General features: G+C 36.4%; 1 protein-coding gene across 1 annotated transcript in view; it reads right to left on the bottom strand.

Moving 5' to 3' along the window:
- Positions 1-5116: 5116 nt before the first annotated feature.
- DYNC1LI1 (dynein cytoplasmic 1 light intermediate chain 1) overlaps positions 5117-23082 on the bottom strand; it is a 34155-nt gene continuing 16189 nt past the window's right edge. The window contains exons 3-13 of the mRNA XM_054595917.1: positions 21017-21133; positions 20047-20277; positions 17995-18164; positions 15298-15391; positions 12232-12367; positions 11617-11728; positions 10035-10094; positions 9878-9922; positions 9089-9209; positions 8220-8375; positions 5117-6035 (exon numbers count right to left, since the gene is read on the bottom strand). Of these exons, the coding sequence (XP_054451892.1) occupies positions 5923-6035; positions 8220-8375; positions 9089-9209; positions 9878-9922; positions 10035-10094; positions 11617-11728; positions 12232-12367; positions 15298-15391; positions 17995-18164; positions 20047-20277; positions 21017-21133 (1355 nt within the window). The 3' untranslated portion in view covers positions 5117-5922. The remainder of the gene's footprint in view (positions 6036-8219; positions 8376-9088; positions 9210-9877; positions 9923-10034; positions 10095-11616; positions 11729-12231; positions 12368-15297; positions 15392-17994; positions 18165-20046; positions 20278-21016; positions 21134-23082) is intronic.

The following is a 23082-nucleotide window of genomic DNA, read 5'->3' as shown; positions in this document are numbered from 1 at the left end:
ACAAGACTCTTAAGCAGGTACTTTACAAATGAAAGAGATGCATGCAAAAACAAATTACGGCCAAGATGACACTGTAGTGGAGGGAAGGATGATTTCTCCCTCATTAATGGTACCAAATGGCCAATAAACATGAAACATATTTCATTGCATCAGTTAACAATACAGTACAAACCAACGAAAGCCTACTGTATACCTGCCAGACTGTCTAATACAGACAACAGCAAGTGTAGGTAAAGATGCAGAGCAACTGAAACTCTCATATATTGCTAGTAGTAATAAGAAATTATTTTTTAAAAATGGATAGTGTTCATCAGTTTTTAGTATATTCACAAGATCGTGCAACCACCATCACCGCTTAATTCCAGAACGTTTTATTATCCTCAACAGAAAACCCCAAATCTATTAGTAATAATTCCTCATTTCCCTCTTCCCTGGTAACCACTAATCTACTTTGTTTCAATGGATTTGCCTATTCCGGATATTTCATGTCAATGGAAGCATACTATGTGCCTTTTTGTGACTGGCTTCTACCACTCAACATGTTTTCAAGGTTCACCCAAGTTGTAGCATGTTTCAACACCACTTCATTCCATTTTAGAGCTGAAAAATATCCCCTGTATGGATAGGCCACATTTTATTTATCCGTTTGTCTGTTGATCAATGTTTAGGTTGTTTCCACATTTTGCCTGTTATGAATAATGCTGCTATAACATTTGTATAGAAGTTTCTGTGAGGACACGCTCTCATTTCAGTTGGAAATGAAAACATGTCCTCACACGCTGGAGTGGAAATGTTGGGTCATGTGTCAGGTGGTAACTATATGTTTAACCTTATGAGGAACCACCACCCTGTGTTCCAAAGTGGTTGCACCCATTTACATTCCCACCAGCAATGTATGGAGGTCCTAATGTGTCTATTCATCAACAAATTTTTTATTTTTGCTGTGAAGTAGTATCTCATTGTGGTTTTGACTTGCACTTCCCAATTACTAGTATCCAGCATCTTTTCATGTGCTTGTCATTTGTATGTCTTCTTCAGAGAAATGTCTATTCAAATCCTTTGTCCATTTTAACATTGGGTTGTCTTACTGTTGAATTGGTAAGAATTCTTTATATATTCTGGATACTAAACCTTTACTTGTGAGATACATAATTTGTATTATTTCCTCCCAGGAAAAAGAACCCTTACAACCACTTATGAAAAACTGTTTGGCATTATCTACTAAAGCCTTGGACTCAACAATCCATGTCTACAAATATATCCAAAATCATTGAGAACATGTCTTCCATGGGCACACTGGAGAGTGTTCGTAACAGCACAATTCATAATAGCAATTGAAAAACTGAAAAGCACCCAATCTGTGGTGCTGAATAATGGACTCCCAAAGATCTCCAAGTCCTAATCCCTGGAACCTGTGAATGCTACTGTACTTGGCAAAGGGACTCTGCATATGTGATCAGGATTTTCAGGGGGGAACTTAGACTTCCAGTGTCCAGCCCAGCAAGTAAGGAGTTTAGAAGTCATCTTTCCACCCTAACAAGCGAAAAGCTAAACAAACTGAAAAATCAAACACTCTTCTTTCATTCGTCAGGTGAGGTCACACGGCCAACTGCTGTTCTGAAAATTGGAGACCAGCAGGCAGATCTTAAAAACCACAACCACAAAGGGAAGTAGAAATCCCTTAGGGAGACGGTCCTGGGTAGGAGAGAGTGAACTGTAATTGACAGGTTACTGGAGGCGCCAAGTAGACAAGGCTGTGAGTTATAAGCCCCAGTCTTAGGGCGATGCCCACACTTCATTTTATCTCCAGCAACTCCACCGGGTTCTCCAGGAAGATCAGGGAAAAACCCTCTGGTGCTTCGACATCACCATCTTGCAATATGCAAATAGGCCAGATTATTTTGTTCTTAACAAGACCTGCCCTCAAGGGAAAGTATTTCACCAAAGCTTAACCTCTAGGGATTTCATCAGAGCCTAAGCAACCTGATGGAAGGAAAATACCCAACTTTAGAACCCTCTAGCCTTCTTGCCTCACCTAAAGGGTCGGGGTCTGAGAAGCACTTGGTAAATTCACAGCCCTGGGGCACAGGCTCGCTGAGACCTACGCACAGGACTGCAGAAGGCTTCTCCCCCTCCCCCAACACATTACTGAAGGCCTATTCACTGGAATTCCTTTCACCCACTACCTCCTGTCCAGCCATCAAAAGAAAATTGCAGGGGGAGGAGGGGCGTGGTTGGAGGTGGGACAGGGTATAAGGGTGATAAATGGTAACAGAAAAAACGCAATAAAAATAAACTACTTTAAAAAAGAAAATTACAAGGCATAACAAAAGGAAAAAAAAAACCAAAACAAAAAACCACAAAGCATCAGAATTAGACTCATATATAGCAGATGTTGGAATTACCAAACCATGGAGTTAAAACAACTGTTTAATATGCTAAGGGCTCTAACAGCAGAAGTAGACAAAATGCAGGAACAGATGGATAGTGTAAGTAGAAATAGAAATTCTAAGAAAGAAAAAAAAATAATAGAGATTAAAAACAACCCAGAAATGTAGAATGCTTTCCATAGGTTCATTATTTGACAGGTTGACTGAACATGGCTGAGGGAAGAAACTCTGAGATGAAGATACGTCAATAGAAACTTCTAAAACTAAAAAGTAGAGAAAAAGCTTCCCCCACCCCCGCCAAAAAAAAAAGAACCAAATATCCAAAAACTCTAGGACAACTACAGAACATGTAACATATATATAAGTGGGGATACCAGAAGAAAAGAAGGAATATCTGAAGCAATAATGATTGAGAATTTCCTCCAAATTGTCAAACACTAAACCATAGACCCACGAAGTTCCAAGAATGTTAAGAACAATAAAAACATGACACCTAGTCATATCATTTTCAAATTTCACAAAATCAAAGATTAAAAAACCTTGAAAGAAGCCAAAGAGTGAAGGGAAACACACCAATGGAGAAACAAAGATAAATTTTATATCTGATTTCTCTCCAGGAACCACACAAGAATTCAAGTTAAGAAAGGGAGCGTACACTGGATTACTCGGGTTGGCCCAATTTGAGCACGTGGATCCTAATACAAGGGAGGCAGCAGAGTCAAGAGTGAGAGCTGAAGATATCACTGTTGGCTTTGAGGATGGAGAGAGAGCCGTAAACCAAGAAATGCGGGGAGCCTCTAGAAGCTGGCAAGAAAAGGAAAAGATGCTCCTCGAAGGTTCCAAAAGAAACCAGTCTTGCTGACATCTTAACTTCAGCCCAGCCAGACTGATTTTGTACTTCTGCCCTAACCGTGCATTGTTTTAAGCCACTACATTTTGGTAACTAGATACAACAATAGAAAGCTAATATACTTGACATGGAGTGGTGAACACACAATGCAATATACAGGTGATTTGTTGAATTGTATACCTGGAGCCTACATAATTTTATTAACCAATGTCACCTCAATAAATTCAATAAAAAGCAAACAAAATAACAAAACTACTATATACCCATCAGCAACATAATGGATACATTAGAGTATATTTTGCACAATGAAACATAATGGTGCAATGAGAATGGGCAACTATTGCTACATGCAACAAAATGGAAGAACCACAGAAGTCATATTGAAAAAGCCTGGCACAAAAGAATATAAACTCTAAGATTCCATTTATATAAGGATTAAAAATAAAACTTATCTCCAGCTTTGGAAGTTATTAGGACAGTGGTTAGTTGGTGCATGAAAGTTCTGACAAGGAGGCACGTGGAAAACACCAGGGGCGCTATATATTGTTGTCTTTCTTGATCGTGGTGCTTGGGTAAATGCGGTCACTGTATGGATTTCCAACTATACACCTGCAACTTGTACACTACTCTGTAGTGTACACTTCAATAAAAAGTGCTTAAGAACAAAAAAATTAGCTGAAGAACAAATTTCCTTGCAAAAAATAGGTTTGAGGCTTAAACATGGACACAAGGTTTTAGATTAGTTAAAACTGAATCCCATATAAAGTGAACAATTACAGTTATTCCAGGTAACAACTCAATTAATTTTGAGAACTGTTGAATACATCTCCAAGGTCACACAGAAAACAATGAATTGGTCTAAACATGCACACATGGCAGATATAGCAAAGTATAGCATGATGAACAATCTACAATTTTCTTTCCTTCATTAGTTTCACTTACTTCAAGTGCTAGTTTAGGAAGGATTGGTCTTCACAATATCATGATTATGTAGGACCCTTTCTGGACTGAAGTTTATCAACGGCACTTTTCACCCCATGTTTACCAAACAAAAATGGTTTTACAAATTAGTTTTTCCATTCCCGTGAACACCTTTTTTCCACATTGAAACAAATTACCACCATCTTACGTATTTTTAGCATTTTATATTCAACTATTAGGAATCAAATACAATTATAAAGCTAAACATATTTTAAGGTTCTAATAAAAGTATTATGTGAGAGAGTAGATGTATTGTCCTCAAACATCTATTGAAAAAAAATCTTTGGAATATGTATTTTAAAGTAGCAACAAAGACCAATTTAAAGTATGTAACCACATTTTCCAATCTTTGGAATATGTATTTTAAAGTAGCAACAAAGGGCCATTTTAAACTATGTAACCAATTGTCCAAAATGACTCACTAGGTCAAATGCATACGTGCTCTTTAGCTGAACTTCAGTAAGATGAAATTGTTCTTATGAAGATTCTAACTAGCACTGAAAACTAAGTATTGAAAAGGTGGACCTACTAATAGGTGTTCTTACCTAAGAGAGAGTAGCTACGTGTCAGTGCATTTGCCAAGCTTTTAAAAATAGCTTCTGCCAATTAAATGAAAAAAGGCTGTATTTTTATCTGCTAGGGATGACACAGGCTTCTGCAGATCAAGACATGTAGGCAAGATGTGTTGATCAAGGTAAACTCCCAATTTAAGGAAACTTACAGGATAGTGAATCTTATGTACTCAAATCTCTTAGAAGATCAGAAGGCTTAATAATCCTAAGTCAAACATTTCAAAATATTACCAAATCTTATTATCTGATAAATACAAATTGAAATATAAGAGAATGCAACACATTATTTGAACCTGAATGCAGAGAATAAATACTTTATTAACTGATTACAGTTGAAAGTCACAAACAAAAAAGGGGTATATTAAGGCAGAGCCATATACATATATATATGACATACACATATATGACATATATATATAGACAAATCCAAAGACTGTTACCGCTTTACATTTTCATAGCCTCTGCGTTTTTCTTTTACACATTTAGGCAGTGTGCTTTCTTTTCTTCTCAGTTAAAGAAACAAATTTTGGCCAATATTTCAAAATTGTATTTTGATAACAACTTACCGGATCACAGATTTAGACAATAACTAGGGTATCAAATACTATCTGATCGTTTTCTCAGCATATTCCATGTGTGATGGTATATTTATGTTGGTGTGGAAAATCTGATAATCGTCTTCTCTTTCCAGTAAAACTAACACATAATTTTAAAAAATGATTTTAATAGCCTTAACTAAAATAAGCTTGGACTTCGAAGTCTGTCAAATGCCCAAAGCATATTATTTTCTGCCCTTCCCTAAACTCTTCTGTATGTTTTAATTAGCCTTTAGAATATGATCACATGGCTTTACTTTAGATCTATAAATTTTGAGTTTTTCAAAATCCAGAATTACTTCTTTATGCAAAGTGACAATGCAAATAGCAATGCTACAGAGTGAAGAGCAATTTTTCTTCTGTATAGCTCCCTTTTTAAAAATGGGCAACCACAAAAAAAAAAAAAAAAAAAAAAGACCAATTTAGTCCATCTGAAAAAGCACTCCAGCTCCCTAATTCCACTCTTGAAGGAAAAGGCAGAGGCAAGTTTACATTATCCCAGATAACTGAATAAATGGCTTTATTTGGTATCTTCAAGATGCTTCTCCTTCCGTAGGAGATGTCGGTGTTGTGGGAGAAACTGTAACTGGTTTTCGGGTAATTCTGTCCAGTTCCGCATGAACATCTGATAGGACAGGCTTCTGGCCTACATTGAAGGAAAAGAAAGAAGATTTAGATATATGTCAAAGCATCTTTTATATCAGTGTATCTTCATTAAAAAACTGCCGGTGGTTTCATTAACTCTATCTAGCATACCAATGTAAAAAAAATAATATAAACGCAGCCACCTTAAAATGGAGTTGGAGCTACCATCCCAGAGGATGCCTCCAACCTTTGGGATGTTAAAACAGGGCAAAATAACCTTGGGCACGACCTAGAGCAGCCTTGTATCCCAAAAGATTGTTTACAAAGACAAGAAATCAGATTATTATGACTACAGGGCTGAAAGTTAAAAACATTAAAAAAAAAAAAGATTTTATTTATTTTTAGAGAGGAGAGAGAGAGAGAGAGAGAGAGAGAGAGAGAGAGAGAGAGAGAGAGAGAGAGAGAGAGAGAGACATCAATCAGTTGTCTCCCGCATGTTCCCACCCAGGGACCTGGCCTGCAACCCAAGCATGTGCCCTGACTGGGAATCAAACTGGTGCTTTGCAGTTTGCAGGACGATACACAACTCCGAATCACACCAGTCAGGGCTAAAAACATTCTTTAGAATTAGTATCACTATGTTAGCTTATTTGTACCTATAGAAATGCCTTCTACTGATGCAACTGATGATATAACTCTCCCCCTTTCCTTTGGTCTCTTAATACCATTTAGGTTTCCGCCCAATCAGTGCTTCCTGAATAGCTATTCTTTTGGATCTCAAATAAATGTTTGTTGCTTTTTGTTTGGCCTTTTATATTTAAGGTTAACACTTTTATATATTTAAGGATGTTTTATAAATATCCTAATTTAAAAATAAATTCCCTCATTTTAAATTGTGGGGACTGTTAACAACTAGCACCTATCATTTAATCTCAAAGATATTTTCAAAAAAGGCATAGGACAGTAAAATAGAAAATAAAATTTTGGAATTCAGAAAGATGGATGAGTGGTAACTAAATTAGCAGTGCTGTGAAACTTAATCTTCTACACTGTCCACAGAAAAGTCAAAAGTAATTCAATTTACACCTGGAAACCTGTAAAAGGTTCAAAACCATGGCAGCTCCAGGTATTTGCGACAAGGGTGGTAAGAAGGTGGAATTAAAAAGGAAAATGGATTTAAAAATCTGTTTAAAGAGCAACAAAAGAAAAATAAACTTCCTCAAAATTCCAAACTTTTGTGCTACAAAAAACACTATCAAGAAAGTAAAAGGACAACCAACAAAATGGGAGAAAACATTTGCAAATCCTTTATCTGATAAGGGTCTAGTAAAGAGATATTTAAAGAACACTTAAAACTCAATAGTAAAAAGACAAATAACCCAATTTAAAAACGGGCAAAGGATTGAACAGACATTTCTCCAAAGATGACATGCAAATAACTGGTCAATAAACACATGAAAAGATTCTCAACATCATTAGCCATTAGAGAAATGCAAATCAAAATCACAATGTGATAGGAATTCATGGACACTAGGATTGCTCTAATGAAAAAGATGGACAATAACAAACGTTGAAGAAGATATGGAGAATTAGGACCCTCATATCCTAATGTTGGGAATGTAAAATGGTGCAGTGTTTTTTGTGTTTTGGAAAAACTGTTGGCAGTTCTTCAAAAACCTTAACATACAGTTACCACATGACCCAGCAATTCCACTCTTAGGTATATACCCAAAAGAAATAAAAACATGTCCACACAAAAACAAACAAACGTTCATGGCACTATTATTTAAATAGCCAAAAAGTGGAAACTATTTAAATGTCTATCAGCTGATGACTGGATAAATAAAATGTGGCATATCTGTACAACGGAATTTTATTCAGCAATAAAAAGAAAATATTTACATCCTGAAACATAGATACCTTAAAAACATTATGTAAAAGGCATATACAGTATGATTTCATTTATATGGCATCTCCAGATAAGCAAGTCCACAGAGACAGAAAGCAGACTGGTGTTCCCTAGGACTGGCGGCTCCAGAGTGGGGAAAGAATAACTGCTAATAAACCAGAGTTTTCTTTTTGGGGAGAGGAAAATATTCTAAAATTAGATATGGTGATGGTTTGCATAACTCTGTAACTATATTAACACTATTGACCTGTATACTTTACATGCGTGAACTTCATGGTATGTAAATCATATTTCAATAAGGCTGTTTTTTAAAAAAAAAGCTCCAGCGAACTATACCTGACTTTTTGGCAGATGGCGGTAAACCACTGCTTCCACCTCCAGCCCCAGCTCCTGGGCTTCCGCCACCAACACCGGGGCCTCCCGGGGAGCCAGTCTTTTTACTCAGCAAACTATTGAAGAAATTCGCCAGGACACCCTCGCTTGTAGCTCCAGCTATAGAACAAAAACCAAAAACTTTCAATCAAAACATTACATTGTTCTATAAATCATCATTTTAGTAATCACACCCAGAAGAATAATAGACTTAAAATGTAAGAGCTGTATGTTCCAAATTCAAGTCTAGTTTGATCTTTAAAGGCTAGAAACCTTCTCTAATCTACTCATAATAAAACAAAATATAAGCAACATTTAAAAGTGTAAAATAATTATTTAAAAATTAGAATGTTATTTTTAAAAAGTTAAAGGCATTTTAAACAGATATGAGATGTTAATACATCTCTGCTTTGAAAGGAGTTCTTGAAAAATATAATTGTTGAAAAATATGTGCCTGAAGAATTACAAAAAGTTGCCTAATCATTTGATTATGCATATGCATTTGATTATTTGAAAATTATTATGCATATCATTTTTCTTCATGTTAACTGCAAGTAACCTATTATTTGGAAAATAGGAATTTCTTCAATGACCTACCATAGAAGAATGATTAAATAAATCCAAAGCTTAAGTTTACATCATAGAAATGACATATTAAGACTATACTGTAAAATGGTTCTTAGTCTGATTAACTATGAGATTATAACTACGAAGACAAAGATTAGAGGCTACTGTACAAAAATGAAAATGGCTTCGGTAAAAGGGGAGTCTAGGTAGATTTCTCTCTTGTAAAATGTATTGTGTCGTTTTCTCCAAGAAAGAAGGAAATGTACCTTTCATGTTGGGATCAATTTTCTTTGACCCAGCAGGGATGGGCGACACGCTGGCAACGTTGGATGACACGGATCTGTTCGGTGTTCGAGGGGAGCCTCCTGGGACTCTCGGCGAGGCATCCTACACAGGCACAGTAACGCCACAATTATAAAAACTAAAGACTCCCAACGTCACGAAAGTTATTATTTATTATAAAAAGAAATTACTTTGCAACCATACCCCAACAGTTCTACTGGTACTTTTACACTGCAAACCACTGACAACAACACTTAGCAATCGTGTCCTCACTATTAGGGAACACCAGCCCCATCACACGTTAGAACGCTAATTTTCCCTTCAACGGGAAAAGAAGATGGTGGTGAATAACGAAGTGTGGCTATGAGCATAGGCTTGAGTCAGGCCTGGGTCCCAGCGAGCACCCCCTCCCACCGGCTGCGGGACCGCAGGTAAGCCTCAGTGTCCTTCAACGCTTCCACTTCCCCCGGCTGCAAAATGCGGCTAATAAGAGTTCCTGCCTCACAGGGCTGTGGTGAGGACTTATGAAATAATACATGTAAGAGGGTTAGCACAGTAACTGACACACGACGAACGCTGCCAAATCTTTACAATTTAAGTCATCTTAAAAGGGGTCAAGTTATCTTTTAACAATCTCACGAATTCCAGAAGAATTCTTAATTCAAGTTGACATCAAAGGGCACCCATATGAGACACATACATGATTAAGAAATAAAGAACTAAAGCAATATGCACTGCATTGTAATAATTTTGTCAAAATCTGTAATACTGACCACAGGCCTTCCAGCTGCAGTTGGTGGTTGCTTTGCTAAAAGGGTCTGAAAAACACAAGAGAATTCTAGGTCAGATATTCGTAACATATATTGCTATATTTTTAAAGAAATTATATACATTAACCATACTAAGTCTGCTTCCAATGTAATTTCATACCTGTAGCTTCATAAGAAACACTTGGTCATCTTCTGCCATAATTTCCTTCTCATGCACAAACTGAAATGAGCAATGAGCAATGTATAAATGAGCAAGTCTAGAAATAACAGAAGCAGGACATTTGCAACTCATTTTTCCTAAGTATTCAACAGACAGGAGAGCCATTACGCTTTTATTTCAGGGAAACCAGGAGCAAGTTGCGTTTCATGGTCTATTTTCCACTCAGTAGCCAGAGTGATCCTTTAAAAAGGTTAGGTCAAATTACATCACTCCCCTGCTTAAACTCCCCCTCCAAGCACTTTCCATCCCTCTTAGGATGAAATCCAAAGTCCTGACTGCCGCCTGCTGAGGCCCCACAAGACCTTAATTCTGCCTTTCATCTCCTACCACTCTGGCCTCCCCTCCCCCACTCCCCACCCCTGTTCAGCCTCTCTGGCCTCCCTGCACATTCCTGCCTCAGGGCACGTGCACTTTCAGCCCCCTCTGCCTTCAGAGTTGTGTGCCCCCGCCCCCCGCCCCCCCGCCCGCTTTCCCTAAGTGGTCCCCAGTCCTCTCCCTGCCCCTCTGCTTTGCTTCCGTAGCACTTCTGACCACTTGAGATGGCCCAGGTGTTGATTTACTATTATATCACAGCCTTCTAGTTAGCACCCAGTGCCTAAACAATGGCTCAGTGAGGACAACTAGAAGAAAACACGATTCCTTGGAAAAAAAGAGACGGGAGAGATCTGTTGCTTTTTCAATGTGTGTCTCTTTTAATAAACATCCAAACTAAATACCATGCCAACTGATTTTTCATTTGACATTACTTTCCTTATTTCTGATTACCCAGAAACAGAAGACAGATGTTCAATGTGAATGTCTGGATTCCTAAGTACAACTCCTATTTTATGTCAAATCAAAATTACTTTTTCTGGAAACATGTCCAAATTAAAAGTCGGTGAGAAGTACTACATGCAAACATTCATTTTTATACAACTTTTCAAAAACATCTATAATACCTAACTATAGAACACCATATACTGCTTAACACAAAATTAAGATATATGAAGAAAAAGTACCTTCTGGAACCTGATGTAACAGGCGGAAGAGTGACATGGAACAATCAAGCCTAAATCTAAATAAAAGAAACTGGAGGCTTGCGGACAGCCTGGGTCCCTGACTGGCTGGGGAGAACCCAGGGTCTGCCTCGACAGACAGGCCTCAGACAATGATTCCCGCTGCTTGGCTTTTGGCGGAGCTCTAGGTTAGAAAATTCACAGCTCTACCTATTCAAACTGTTTAAGATGCACATACTCCCTCACACTCATCTATGATTTCCATTAGAATATGGACTCTGAACTAATATTTTCTAATATAAATATGCCAAAGACTAAGTCATGACTCAGTAACTAAATAGCTGATTTATGTTTTGATATAAAGAAGATCCTTATTTTGAATGCTATATTAGCAACACCCAAATTACACTTGGAAACACCTCTGATAGGAAAAACACTCTTATCTTCCCACCTTACAATCTTAAAATTATGGGCTTCCCCCTCAGTTTAAAAGCCTAAGTATTAAAACTATATATTAAAATTGTTACCTTTCGAACAGGTGGTTTAGTTATAATGTCTTCAAAATTATCTTCTGCTTTTAATGTTTGAAAATTTTCATGTAATATTCCTATTTTCTTGTCATTATCCCAGCCTGCTGGACTGGAAAGAAACACACATGAGAAATTTTCGAGCATTTATATAGTTATTCTTTTATTCAAGCCATGATCACACTAAAGGGAACGTGTTTATAAAAATTAACTTGACCATTTATGGAAAACTAATTAACCTTTTTAAAAATAGTGCTCAAGTTATGGTTTACTAATTTCTACTTCAGATAATTATCAAAAAAATAATTACCAATCTTCCTGATTTAAAAATGCCATTATAGTTTTTTTGGGGGAGTGGTAGTGGTAATTATCACCACCTCCCAATTTTTTTCAGATAACTTTTTAAAAGCATGTGTAAATTATACGTTGGTGCTTTATGTTATCATAACCAGTTAAAGAGTAAGTAAATATAGTGATATGTACACCCAATAGATAGCTGTAATAACAAGGCCTTTTGAAAATGGCTCAGGCCAGCAATAAGTCTAACAGACAATGAAAAATAGGTCAAGGCAGGTTATAAATAAAACAGTCTAATATATTTAAGTGTATACTTACATAAATACTGCATCTTTTTCCACGACAACAGCAGGATTCTTATATGGAAATCCATACAGTTTCTGAACGATGTATTTATATACTAAATCTATATTTTTGTTTTCTTTTACAGAAGTGTAAATAAGTGCTGCACCATCTGAATAATACTGTTAAAGAAATTTCTAGACAAATTCCATAAACAGGTACTATTAAGTTCTTGTTCTCAGCCTAACATTCACAGCTACATGGTTAGTTTCAAAAATCATTTCTGAAGGTATATTATATTGTAATCAAAAATTTCAAAAGTATAAAATACACACAGGTTGAAATGCAAATAAAACATTTTATAATAAGCTATAGGTAATAAAATAAAACCAGAAGTTTCATCAGGCTGAGAAAGAAAAGATAAACTTAGTAGTACTGACACCACTGCTACCTATATTTAAAGCACGTGAAGAGGCAATTTATTTTTGTTTTTAAGTTTACTAAACTTCAAGGAGGGGAATTATTTATCAACAACTGTTTTCTTTGCCTTTCCAACAAAAACGGTTTGCACTAGTCTCTCTTAATGGTTATTACTAGTTCCAGGAATGAGAACTTTGGGGACAAAGCTCAGGAGACTCACAAAGGAGAGATGAACCCATAGGTATTACCAGGAAGCTTTCAGAAATGATCCAAGGTAAAGTAGGCTCTGTGACCAAACCCTGAGATAAGACAATTTCACGTGATGCTATATTAACTAAAGCAAACCCTAACTTTCATCCAAACGATAGGTCAAAAGATTAAAAGAGAGCCCTGGCTGGTGTGACTCAGTGGAGTGAGCCCTGACCTGTGAACCTAAGGGTTGCCAGTTCAATTCCCAGTCAGGGCACATGCCAGGGTTGCAGGCCAGGACCCCAGCAGGGGGTGTGCAAGAGGCAACCATACATTGATGTTTCTCTCCCTCCCTCCCTTCCTCTCTCTCTAAAATAAAAAAATAAAAACCTTTAAAAAATAAAAGCCTGTGGTTCCATATCTTTAAAAAAAATAAAAAAGATCAAAAGAGGCTTGTGGGAGAAGGGTCACTGACTACTTACAGACGATGTGGTCCAAGTGACGATCAGAAATTTTATGACCACTGGTGAGGACCACTCGCCAGCACTGGCCATGGTGTCCCGAGAGAGGCAGTAACCCGGGCCGGAAGGAGATGCTGGGGAAGGCTGACTTCTGATCTGGGGCGTTCCTATTTTCTAGGACGTGAACCTAAAAGTGGTATCGCTAAATACTACTTATCATAACACTTGGAAGAAACAACTAGCATCATTTTAAGTAAAAGCTTAATTATGTAAATTTTTCATTAATGATCTTCCTCTCATGAGAACCACTTTATGAGAATTTGCAAGATTTCTATGGCTGAAAAATTTATGTAGCAATTAAAATTTTAAAAAGATAATTTTGAACTGCTGCCCTCACTGCGGTGCGCGCGCACACACCCCCCTAATCCTGAAGTGACTGCTCACATTCTGTCAACTAGTTCTATTCCTAAGTGTCTAGAAACATTTAATTGGAACCTAAAGCGTAATGATTTTATTTCTTTAAAAAACTTCGAATTCTAAGTTATACTGGAAGCAATAAGAACACTAAAGAGCAAGTGTTAGTACAGAGCTCTACTAGAGGTTTGCGTGTTTTTCAAAGGGCAGTGTCCTTTCTAATTACATTTCTATATGTGCATTTCAAGTACGGCATTAACTCCATGTTAAAAGACTGTTCTCAAATTTTGTAACTTTCAAAGATAAAAAAGGCTATATAAAACTACTTCAATTACTTCCACTTTTTGTTTTCTTTCAAAAGACTCTTAGGTAGACGAATGCCCTTTAATTCAACCTAATTCACCCATTATGTGACATGAGACAAGAAAGGGCCGGGGAAAGGACAAAGTTCTGAAGGAAAAAAGAAAGGAGAGCTACCGGTGTCAGCTGATCTTACTCATTATTCAGCTGTGCTTGCTATTAAGGGGTCCTTCAATTAAATGTCCATTAATGAAAATGGAAAACTAAAGATACTATAAGCACGTGTATGTTACTTACTATTCCCATCTACTCCTAGTATCATTTCTTGACTTTTCAGACCCAAAAGCTTTGGCTGGAAAATGAAACTGCAAAATATCTGATCCACACCTCTCTCTCCAGTGCACTGAAGCTGTGGTAAAGTTTTCAACAGTAACTTCTGAAAGCATTCATTCTCAACCCTTACTTTATCCTCCTTTTAGCTGTCTTTATTATTCATTGGTTCATCTAATCCTTGCAACCTAGGCTAGACAAGATTCTTTATGCTAGCTTTCCTAACCTTGTGATCACCAAAATCACCCCAGAAAGCTTTTTAGAAGTATAGATTCTCTAGCTGACCTTGGGTTGTTCCAATTCAATTAAGTCTTAGATGGGCACAGGCTTTGGAGCCCCTGTGTTAGACTGTGGAGATAACAGACTGTGCTAAGCATAGTAGAAACAAGAACGCACAAACCTGAATGTTGATCTTCCCCACCGACCACCCAATAAATGAACATCTCTTTTGGGGGGGTGGGGGATCTGGTTTCATTTATTCAGACTCTAAAACAGAATGTTAATAGTACATGGACCAGATAAAAGATTATTCATTATATTAAGAGTATTGAATCATTTTATTTATGACTCAGAATTGGGCTTTAAAAAAAAAAGATAATAACACATACTGGTTTGATAACAATTTCATCTCACCATTTTAGAATATAAACATTGGTGCTATGAATGTCATGTTTTAATCAGAATGTTTACAATGCCAACTCATTAGAATTTCCCATATAAGACTACAAATATTTGCCTTAAGCATAGCACTTTAAACACAGCGAATCTAATTTGTATACTTCAATAGTTGCTTTTATATCTCAAAATACCCAGATATAAATCATTTGAGAATTAAAATAAAATTTCCAGCCAGAAACAGAAGAAACAAAACTTATGGACTTTCTCAAGTCCATCAATTTAATCCCTTTCCTTAAAAAACAAAACAAAACAAATAAACAAACAAGAACAGGTAAGGTACATTGCACCAATCAATGTATTAAAAGGATACACTGTAAACAAAACTTCCGGATATGTGACTGAATAAAATCAAAATGTTCATCTTTGTAGTCATGTTCTTTCTCCAATACACTAATGGCATCACACTGTTGAGTTAGAAATAATTTTTAAAAATATATTACCTTTAAATAATCAAAATTAAATATAATGATTTAAACAGTTCAATTCTGGGTCAAAGAACAGTGGGACCTAGAATATCAATTACTTCTAACTGTCTAGAAACACTTAGTTGGAATCTAAAGACTAATGAATAATTTTATTTCTTTAAAAAGCTTTGAATTCTCGCCCTGGCTGGTGTGGCTCAGTGGATTGAGCACCAGCCTGTGAACCAAAGGGTCACCAGTTGGGGCACATGCCTGAGTTGCAGGCTGGGTACCCAGGGATCAGTGTGCAAGAGACAGCCACACATTGATATTTCTCCCCCTTCTCTTTTTCCTTCCCATCTCCTCTCTCTCTAATAAAAAAAAACAAAAAAACAAAACACCCAAATAAATAAAAGCTTTGAATTCTAAGTTATATTGAATGTAATAAGAACACTAAAGAGAAAGTTTTAGTACAGAAAAGAATGAAGAGTAACAGGACAAGCTTTTAATACCGGTACCTCAGCTACTTATGTCCTAGAACGAAGCTTTTAAGATCTAAACTCTATTTTAGTTCTATAAAACACTCTTTTGTATCCAAGAAGTCTGCACCTCTCACTATTTCCTCTTTGTTCCTCTGTCTGTCTGATAACTCTGTTGACCTTCATTTCTTTTCTGGTGCTTTTCCCCTCTCACTACAATTTCACCAATAGCAAAAAAAAGGGGGAAAAAAGGGCAAGGAATTACAGGCTATTTTTTAAACGTCACCTGTACAATCAATGAAACAAATCTGATTTCTACTTGCTACAGAAAAATGTTAAGAAAAAAGGCAAGTCCAAATATCACTATATCCGAGTAACTTCAACAAAACCTTTCTGAATTCAAGGTATAAAATCTAAAAATAAACACTTAATAATGTTCTTTATACCTAATATTAGTTTGGGGTCAAATTTGGTATGTGATTTTTGTTATGCACATATACATCACAGAACAGTTTCCTTGTACTAAAATGATGTAGCACATTTGTCCATTTCACAGAACATATCCATTTATTTTAAGTAAATGATCAAAGATACTTATTATACTGTTGACTTAGTATTTTTCCATTGAAAACTTATGAGGAAAGTTGTAGCATAAAACGGGAAAATATCTACTAATTAACAGCTCTTTGCCAAACAAAACAAAAACAAACCACACGAAATGTGACAGTTTAAAAAGTTTTAAAGAAAAGGTATAAGTAACAATTAATTAAACCAGAATCATCATTTGAAAAGCAGCTAAGAGACTTCACCGAAATGCTACCCTTCCCTAATTGTCACTGATAAGTTTTAGTGTTGAGAGTGTAATTAAGCTAGATTTAAAATATTTTATAATTTTATCCAAAAGGTGAATAAATTCCATACCCTTCTTTAATTATATGTGCGAATTTTATATGTTACAAAAAATAATAATTTTAGATCTCAAAAGGGTTTACATGTTCTGTCTTTTTCTTATCTTTTCCATGATTTACAAACAATAAAGACATTCTACTGCCCTGGCTGGTGAGGCTCAGTGGATTAGGCATCATACTGCAGACCAAAAAGGTCACCAGGTCTATTCAGGTCAGGGCACATGCCTGGGTCGCAGGCCAGGTCCCGGACTGGGGATGCATATGGACAGATGTTTCTCTCGCACATCGATGTTTCTCTCCCTTTCTTTGTCCCTCCCTTCCCCTCTCTCTAAAAATAAATAAATAAAATCTTTTCTTTTTTGAAAGACATACACTACTTAGGACCAAATGGGAAGAAGATAAATTTGAAACATAAATCATTTATATATATATATATATTTAAAAGATTTTATTTATTTTTAGAGAGAGGAAGGGAGGGACAAAGAGAGGGAGAGAAACATTGATGTGAGAGAGAAACATCCGTCAGCTAGCTGCCTCTTGCACATAGGCCACAACCCAGGCATGTGACCGTCGCTTTGCTGGTGACCCCTTGTTTTGCAGGACGACACCCAACCAACAGCCATGCTGGTCAGGGCAAAATATAAATTATTTAAAGGAAATTTGATTTTATTACAAAGAGTATACAGTGACAGACTAAATGAACAGAATTTAATTTTAGCAATCCTATCGGAACCTCTTTAATAAATAAAAGGCCCCTGATAACCGCCTATCAACTTTACTACATTATGAGTACTTAAAAGTCTTTTACTTTAGGTGTTAAAACTAGGTGTTTAAAAGTCTATTTTATTTTAAATACATAATCTTCTGATATTAACACACCAAAATTTAATGTGGAAAAATTATAAAAATTAATAATTAATCTAACCTATAATTATTTCTACTAAATTGACTGTATAATGAAGTCTAATTGGAATTTGGGAAATGATATTTGATCACAGATAGAGTATCTGAAATAACATTTCCTTAAAAAAAAAAACTATGATTAAGATCACAAAATCAACATGTGAATATCATTCAATATTTTAAACTATTATTTCTACGTGTTAAGAAAAATTATCCAGGAAAAATAATGTGTCAACTTTAAAAGCGTTCTGGGAAACAAAACAGTTGTTCATCCTTGGTTAATATCAGTATCAGAATCTCTAGGAAGCAAACTAACCTTTGTGCAAACTACTAGTACTGGAATGCCCAAGTTATGTGTAAGCGTATCCGCCCCCAGTGGTAAAACCACACTGTCGTCTTTGTCCTCCTGTGACACGGTGTTTCTTCTCTGAGGAGAAGCTGGGAAATCTTCTCCTGGTTCTACATATTCTTGAAAGTCTCTGATCACTGAAAAAGCAAAGTACGTAATTTAATACATAGTTTAGAAATTGCTTTATTTCAGCGGGTAGCTTTTTTCTGCCATAAACTCAATATATATTTTACTAGAGTTTATACTTCGTCTTGTTTAAGATAAGGAAAAAAAAGGATTTGTGAAGTCGATTTCCACGACAGTACAGAAACAGTGGACCTACATAAATTATTAGGAAGCAAAATACAACACTGAATGGCTCCACAAAGTGGCATTCAGCACAGGTCTACTTAGTTTGTGCAAAACATGTTGGGCTAGTCGCAATATAACTTGGTCTCTACCTTCTCCAATTCACAAAGGGTACTGAAAAAGGATACAAGAAAAACATGAGTGTGTGTGTCGGGCAGGGGGAGGGGGGTGCTTCCACAATTTAAAAGATAGTCCTAGATGACTTTCTAAATTATTAGCTCCCTTTCTCTAAACTCTTTGTTCAGGTCTCCATTTTACATAGGTGAATCTTGGGCCGCATTCATTCTGTAACCCTGAAGAGAATTAAAGAGACATTACCAACACTGATAAATTTTTAGAACTCATTTGCAAGATAAAAACTTCCCTTTAAAAAAGTTCATTTAAAATGAATATATCAAGAGCCTTAACAATGTATACTCTGACTCAGTAATTCCTCTTTGAGGAATTCTCAAGGAGACAACCAGCCATGACGGGCACACACAGGGACTTCCATATAGGGCTGCTCTCTGTGTTTAAAAGCAAAACAAATCTGAAAACAAATTATCCACAGCACAGGATTAAAACAGTACAGGAGGGAGTATTATACAGAGACGTGAGGGAGGAAAGTGTGTTAAAGCTTACAGGGGGTCAAGGAAGAGGAAATCGTGAAACCTGAGTGTAGTTCCTCCAAGAACAAAGGGGCATGCGTATACCCTTAGGAGCTCTGTTAGCCGCTACCCTTCAAATCAGAGGCTGAAATCTAACAGCGGTTCTCAAGTTTTAGCATGCACCTGAGTTTCTGATTTTGCAGTCGGCGTGGGGCCTGAGAATGGGTATTCTGACTAGTGACTAGCTCCCAGCTGTTCTGATATAGACGCTGCTCGTCTGGGGCCCACTGCTCTAGTATAAATTTAGAGGGGAAAAACCGCACAGGCAACGGCTAACAGGGAGAGAAAGGCAGAGACTGAGAGCGGTAAGACATCTTTGTCTATGATTTAGTACATACATTCTCTTAAGTTTTTACTGTTTTCTTGCATATAAATTCCAGTAAGCTGTCACTTCGCCCCCAAAAATTATTATAAGCAATGAAGCAAGATAAAGCGGCATTCCCACTGTATGTTTTCTTAAGCAAAGTACGACACTGGCACATGAAGCACTCTCAGTGAAACTAAGAACTGTGACAACTGGCTTACGACCTGTGAGAAATGACCCATATCATTTTCATAATTTCCATGAAAACTTCCAACGTACACGGGCATGTACAAAATATATTATGTACTCTGTGAATCATAAAGCTGGCTTAATATCTTTGTATTTATGTTGTTAACATCTTTTTGGACATATTTCATTTTGACAAAGTTGATAAGCTTGTTTTGCTTACCAAGAAATGAAACTGCTGAAAATGAGCAGCTGAAGAAAAATTCAAAATTTTAAATCTTGAAAACAGCTCTTCAAAATGAACACATATGGCCTTTTGGCAAAGGAGCAAAGGCACCTCTTTCAAAGAGGCTGCCATTATGCATACATTTCCAGTTGAAACCTAGCACATCATTTAAACTTAATTTCAAAAACAGTACTCACATTATGTTTCCTTCATGAAACCTTATTCAAAGTCAAAAATTCCTAACAATTATGATAGCCAGTTAGGAAATCTGTATCTGAAATCTTTATTAATGTTTCTAGACTACTCACACTTTTGTTCCATTTCTTTCATTTCTTCAGGAGGAATTTTCAGTTTGTCAATATGTTCTCTAACAACACTTGCCCATTTCTGTAAAGAATCCAAAGCAGTCCAAGGCTTTGACATATCAACAACCAGCATAACTAGAGTATCCTTCAGAGAAATGGCATCCAGTGAAAACTTAAGGAGGCCTTTGTGATACAGATCTCCATCTAAGATCCATACATTACATCTTGTTTGATCTACAACAGACAAAGGAAAGTTACCAAGGCAACAGGATTAAGTTATTTCATCATTCAACTCACAGTACTGTTTGGTATTTTAGGGCATCTCCACAGGAGATGTCTTTTTTGACAAGGTTCAACTATTTAGGTCACATTTACCAATTTAATAAAGGCCTAACAAATATTCAGGAAAATGATTTAACTGCCAACATGGAACACCAGCATCCTCTACTTCATCTTTCTCAATCTCAAACCACAGAATGAATAACACGTTGCTATTCTTACCGTCAGCAGACAGAGCCATGTATACTCAAGATATTATATATAAAAATGATACAGCAAGTGATCTATAGAAGGAAAAAATGGCTGACCACATAAGAAAAGCTGGGAAGATGACATTTTTATGTCAAAAAGTGAAAAGAAGATAAAAAGTAAAAGGGAGCCAGCAAACAATCGCAGGATACTATTATTTTACTGTCTGAGGGAAAATGAACTGAAAAATTGACATTCTTCAAGGACTGACATTCAGCAAGAAAGCTGAAGTCTACATAGCAAAATACATTAAGATGTTTAAAAACATCACTCTATGAACCCCAATCCCAAACCAATAAAAGTACATCTAGCATAACTATGTACTGATTGGCATGACATAGTAGGACTCTTAGTAAAAAAAACGACACACTCAAAGACTATCAGGAGTAGCAGTGCACCTTTGAAAGGTGTCAGGAAATTTAGGTTACAAACAGATGACACTCACCATCCCTGTCTTCATCATGAACATTTAAATACAAATATTCCAATCCTCTTCCTTTTTTGTACTCCTCAATTCCCTGAATTTTTCTTATTAAGCTTGTTTTCCCAGCTCCATCTTCACCTGTAAAAAAGGACAAATCTTTTAAATTATAATATGGAACACACACACAAACACGGATGCTTTCCAGTGCCAAGTGAAAAACCTCCCTAGAACTAGTTTCAACCAGAAGGGTTATTTTGTGGAAATACCCAGGAAACCGTAGAGCTGAAGACGCAGGCTTCAACGCCAGGATTTTCTCTCCTGGGGTCTCTGTTCCTTTTGTTAACTTTCCTGTTCTGTCCTATTATAAATGGCTTCCTCTGTGGGTATTTTTCAGGAAGCTCAACTCTTATGTCATCACAGTTTAATCTACAAGGAACAAAAGACTCTTTTTCGGCTTTCAGTCTGTAGAACCTCAGGTAAACACTCCTAACTGGCTCAGTGCAGGTCACGTGTGTACACATCGGCCACTAATGGAGGATGGATGGTACATCAGCACTGATTAGGGCAGGGAACTGCAACTGCAGCCTCGCCAAAACCATGCGGCCATAAGAAATATGTAGCAAGGGAGAGGGGTGGCAGTTGGGGGTAGGAAAGTGGGTACGAAAAAGGGTAGAGGGAATGCAGACCAGACAAAAATGAAATGCAGACTTTAAAAATACTAATCGCAAAAGTCATGTGATTTAAACTTGGCACCAAGTTTTAAGTTTAAAACTAGGCAAGCTATTCAATGTTTTGGTGAGGAATTTTTTTTATATTATGAATTTATTTCAATACTACATGGTACTATTTCATAAACTTATTTAGTTATTACTAATATTATGTTAATAGTTTCTTGAATCTAAGGACTTACTCCTAGAGATTCATGAGTTCTGTAAGAATTTTAAAATTATTTTCATTTTCACATTGAGCTTTGAAAAAATTACTTATGTCTTAGATCTTCTGAACGACTATCTTTACATCTAAACGCTGCCACAAGACTGCAGAACCTACCTCTGCATTGGTGTTTATAATCCTACTGGTGCCAAGCTGAGGCCAAGTGATGCAGACAGAACGAGCATGTAAAACTCAAAAAAAGTATCACAGAGCAGGCAGTTCTATATTCAACTGTACTGGCCGGGCTGGTTCTTTTTATGAACAATTTTCCAACACTGCATAGCAATAAGTGTAGCCTTAAATAAGCAATAAAGAACTTGTGATTAAGCAAGTCCTTATTTTTCAGTACTATTTTTGCTGTGTACTATTAAGACAGCGCATCGAAATAATAGATTGGGTTGAAAACAGTAATATGTATAATAATGACAAAGACTCCCATGATAATTCATGCTTAAAATGGAAAAAATAAAGTTAACCAGTGAAACACAAAATACATAAGTACTTATGTCTACCATTAAACCTAAAAAGCATTTAATTTCAGTAAAACATCATTTGTTATATTGAGTGCTAACTGAATGTTATCAGTTGTGTAGTTCTTATGGCATTTAGTTTATCATTTGTTTTGGATTTGTAATTGTCCAAGGACTATAAACAAAAAGAATTTAAAGAATTTTTATCTACTCACCTCCCTAGGCATGAACATTAGATTTTAAAATAATTTAAATCACCGTGTAAGGAGATCTATGAAAACCTTTTAAAGAGAGTCTGAATAGGCAGAGTAGAGGATTTCTATGGCAGTGAAACTATTCTGCATACTATAATGCTAGATTCATGTCATACATTTGTGAAAACCCATATGATGTGTAACGCCAAGAATGAACCTTCATGGACTTCAGGTGACAAAGTGTTAATGTCGGTTCATCGACTGTAATAACTGTAATAAATGTGCCACTGTGTGGGGTATCGATAGTGGGGGAGGTTCTGCGAATGTGGAGATAGGGAGTATTCAGAAACGCTCTATTTCCCACTCAATTTTGCGGTGAACCTAAACCTGCCCTAAAAAATAAAGTCTATTAACTTGAAATCAAGTCTCTGAGCCTGTTCTAGAACTAGAAAAAAAAGAATCAAGATTTCTTTTATATGGCAGACTACTT

The sequence above is a fragment of the Pteronotus mesoamericanus genome, unplaced genomic scaffold, assembly GCF_021234165.1.
Source record: "Pteronotus mesoamericanus isolate MK-2021 breed Mesoamerican mustached bat unplaced genomic scaffold, CSHL_Meso_final scaffold_54, whole genome shotgun sequence".
In the NCBI taxonomy this organism is placed as follows: Eukaryota; Metazoa; Chordata; class Mammalia; order Chiroptera; family Mormoopidae; genus Pteronotus; species Pteronotus mesoamericanus.
This window is presented reverse-complemented; position numbering and strand designations above follow the sequence as displayed.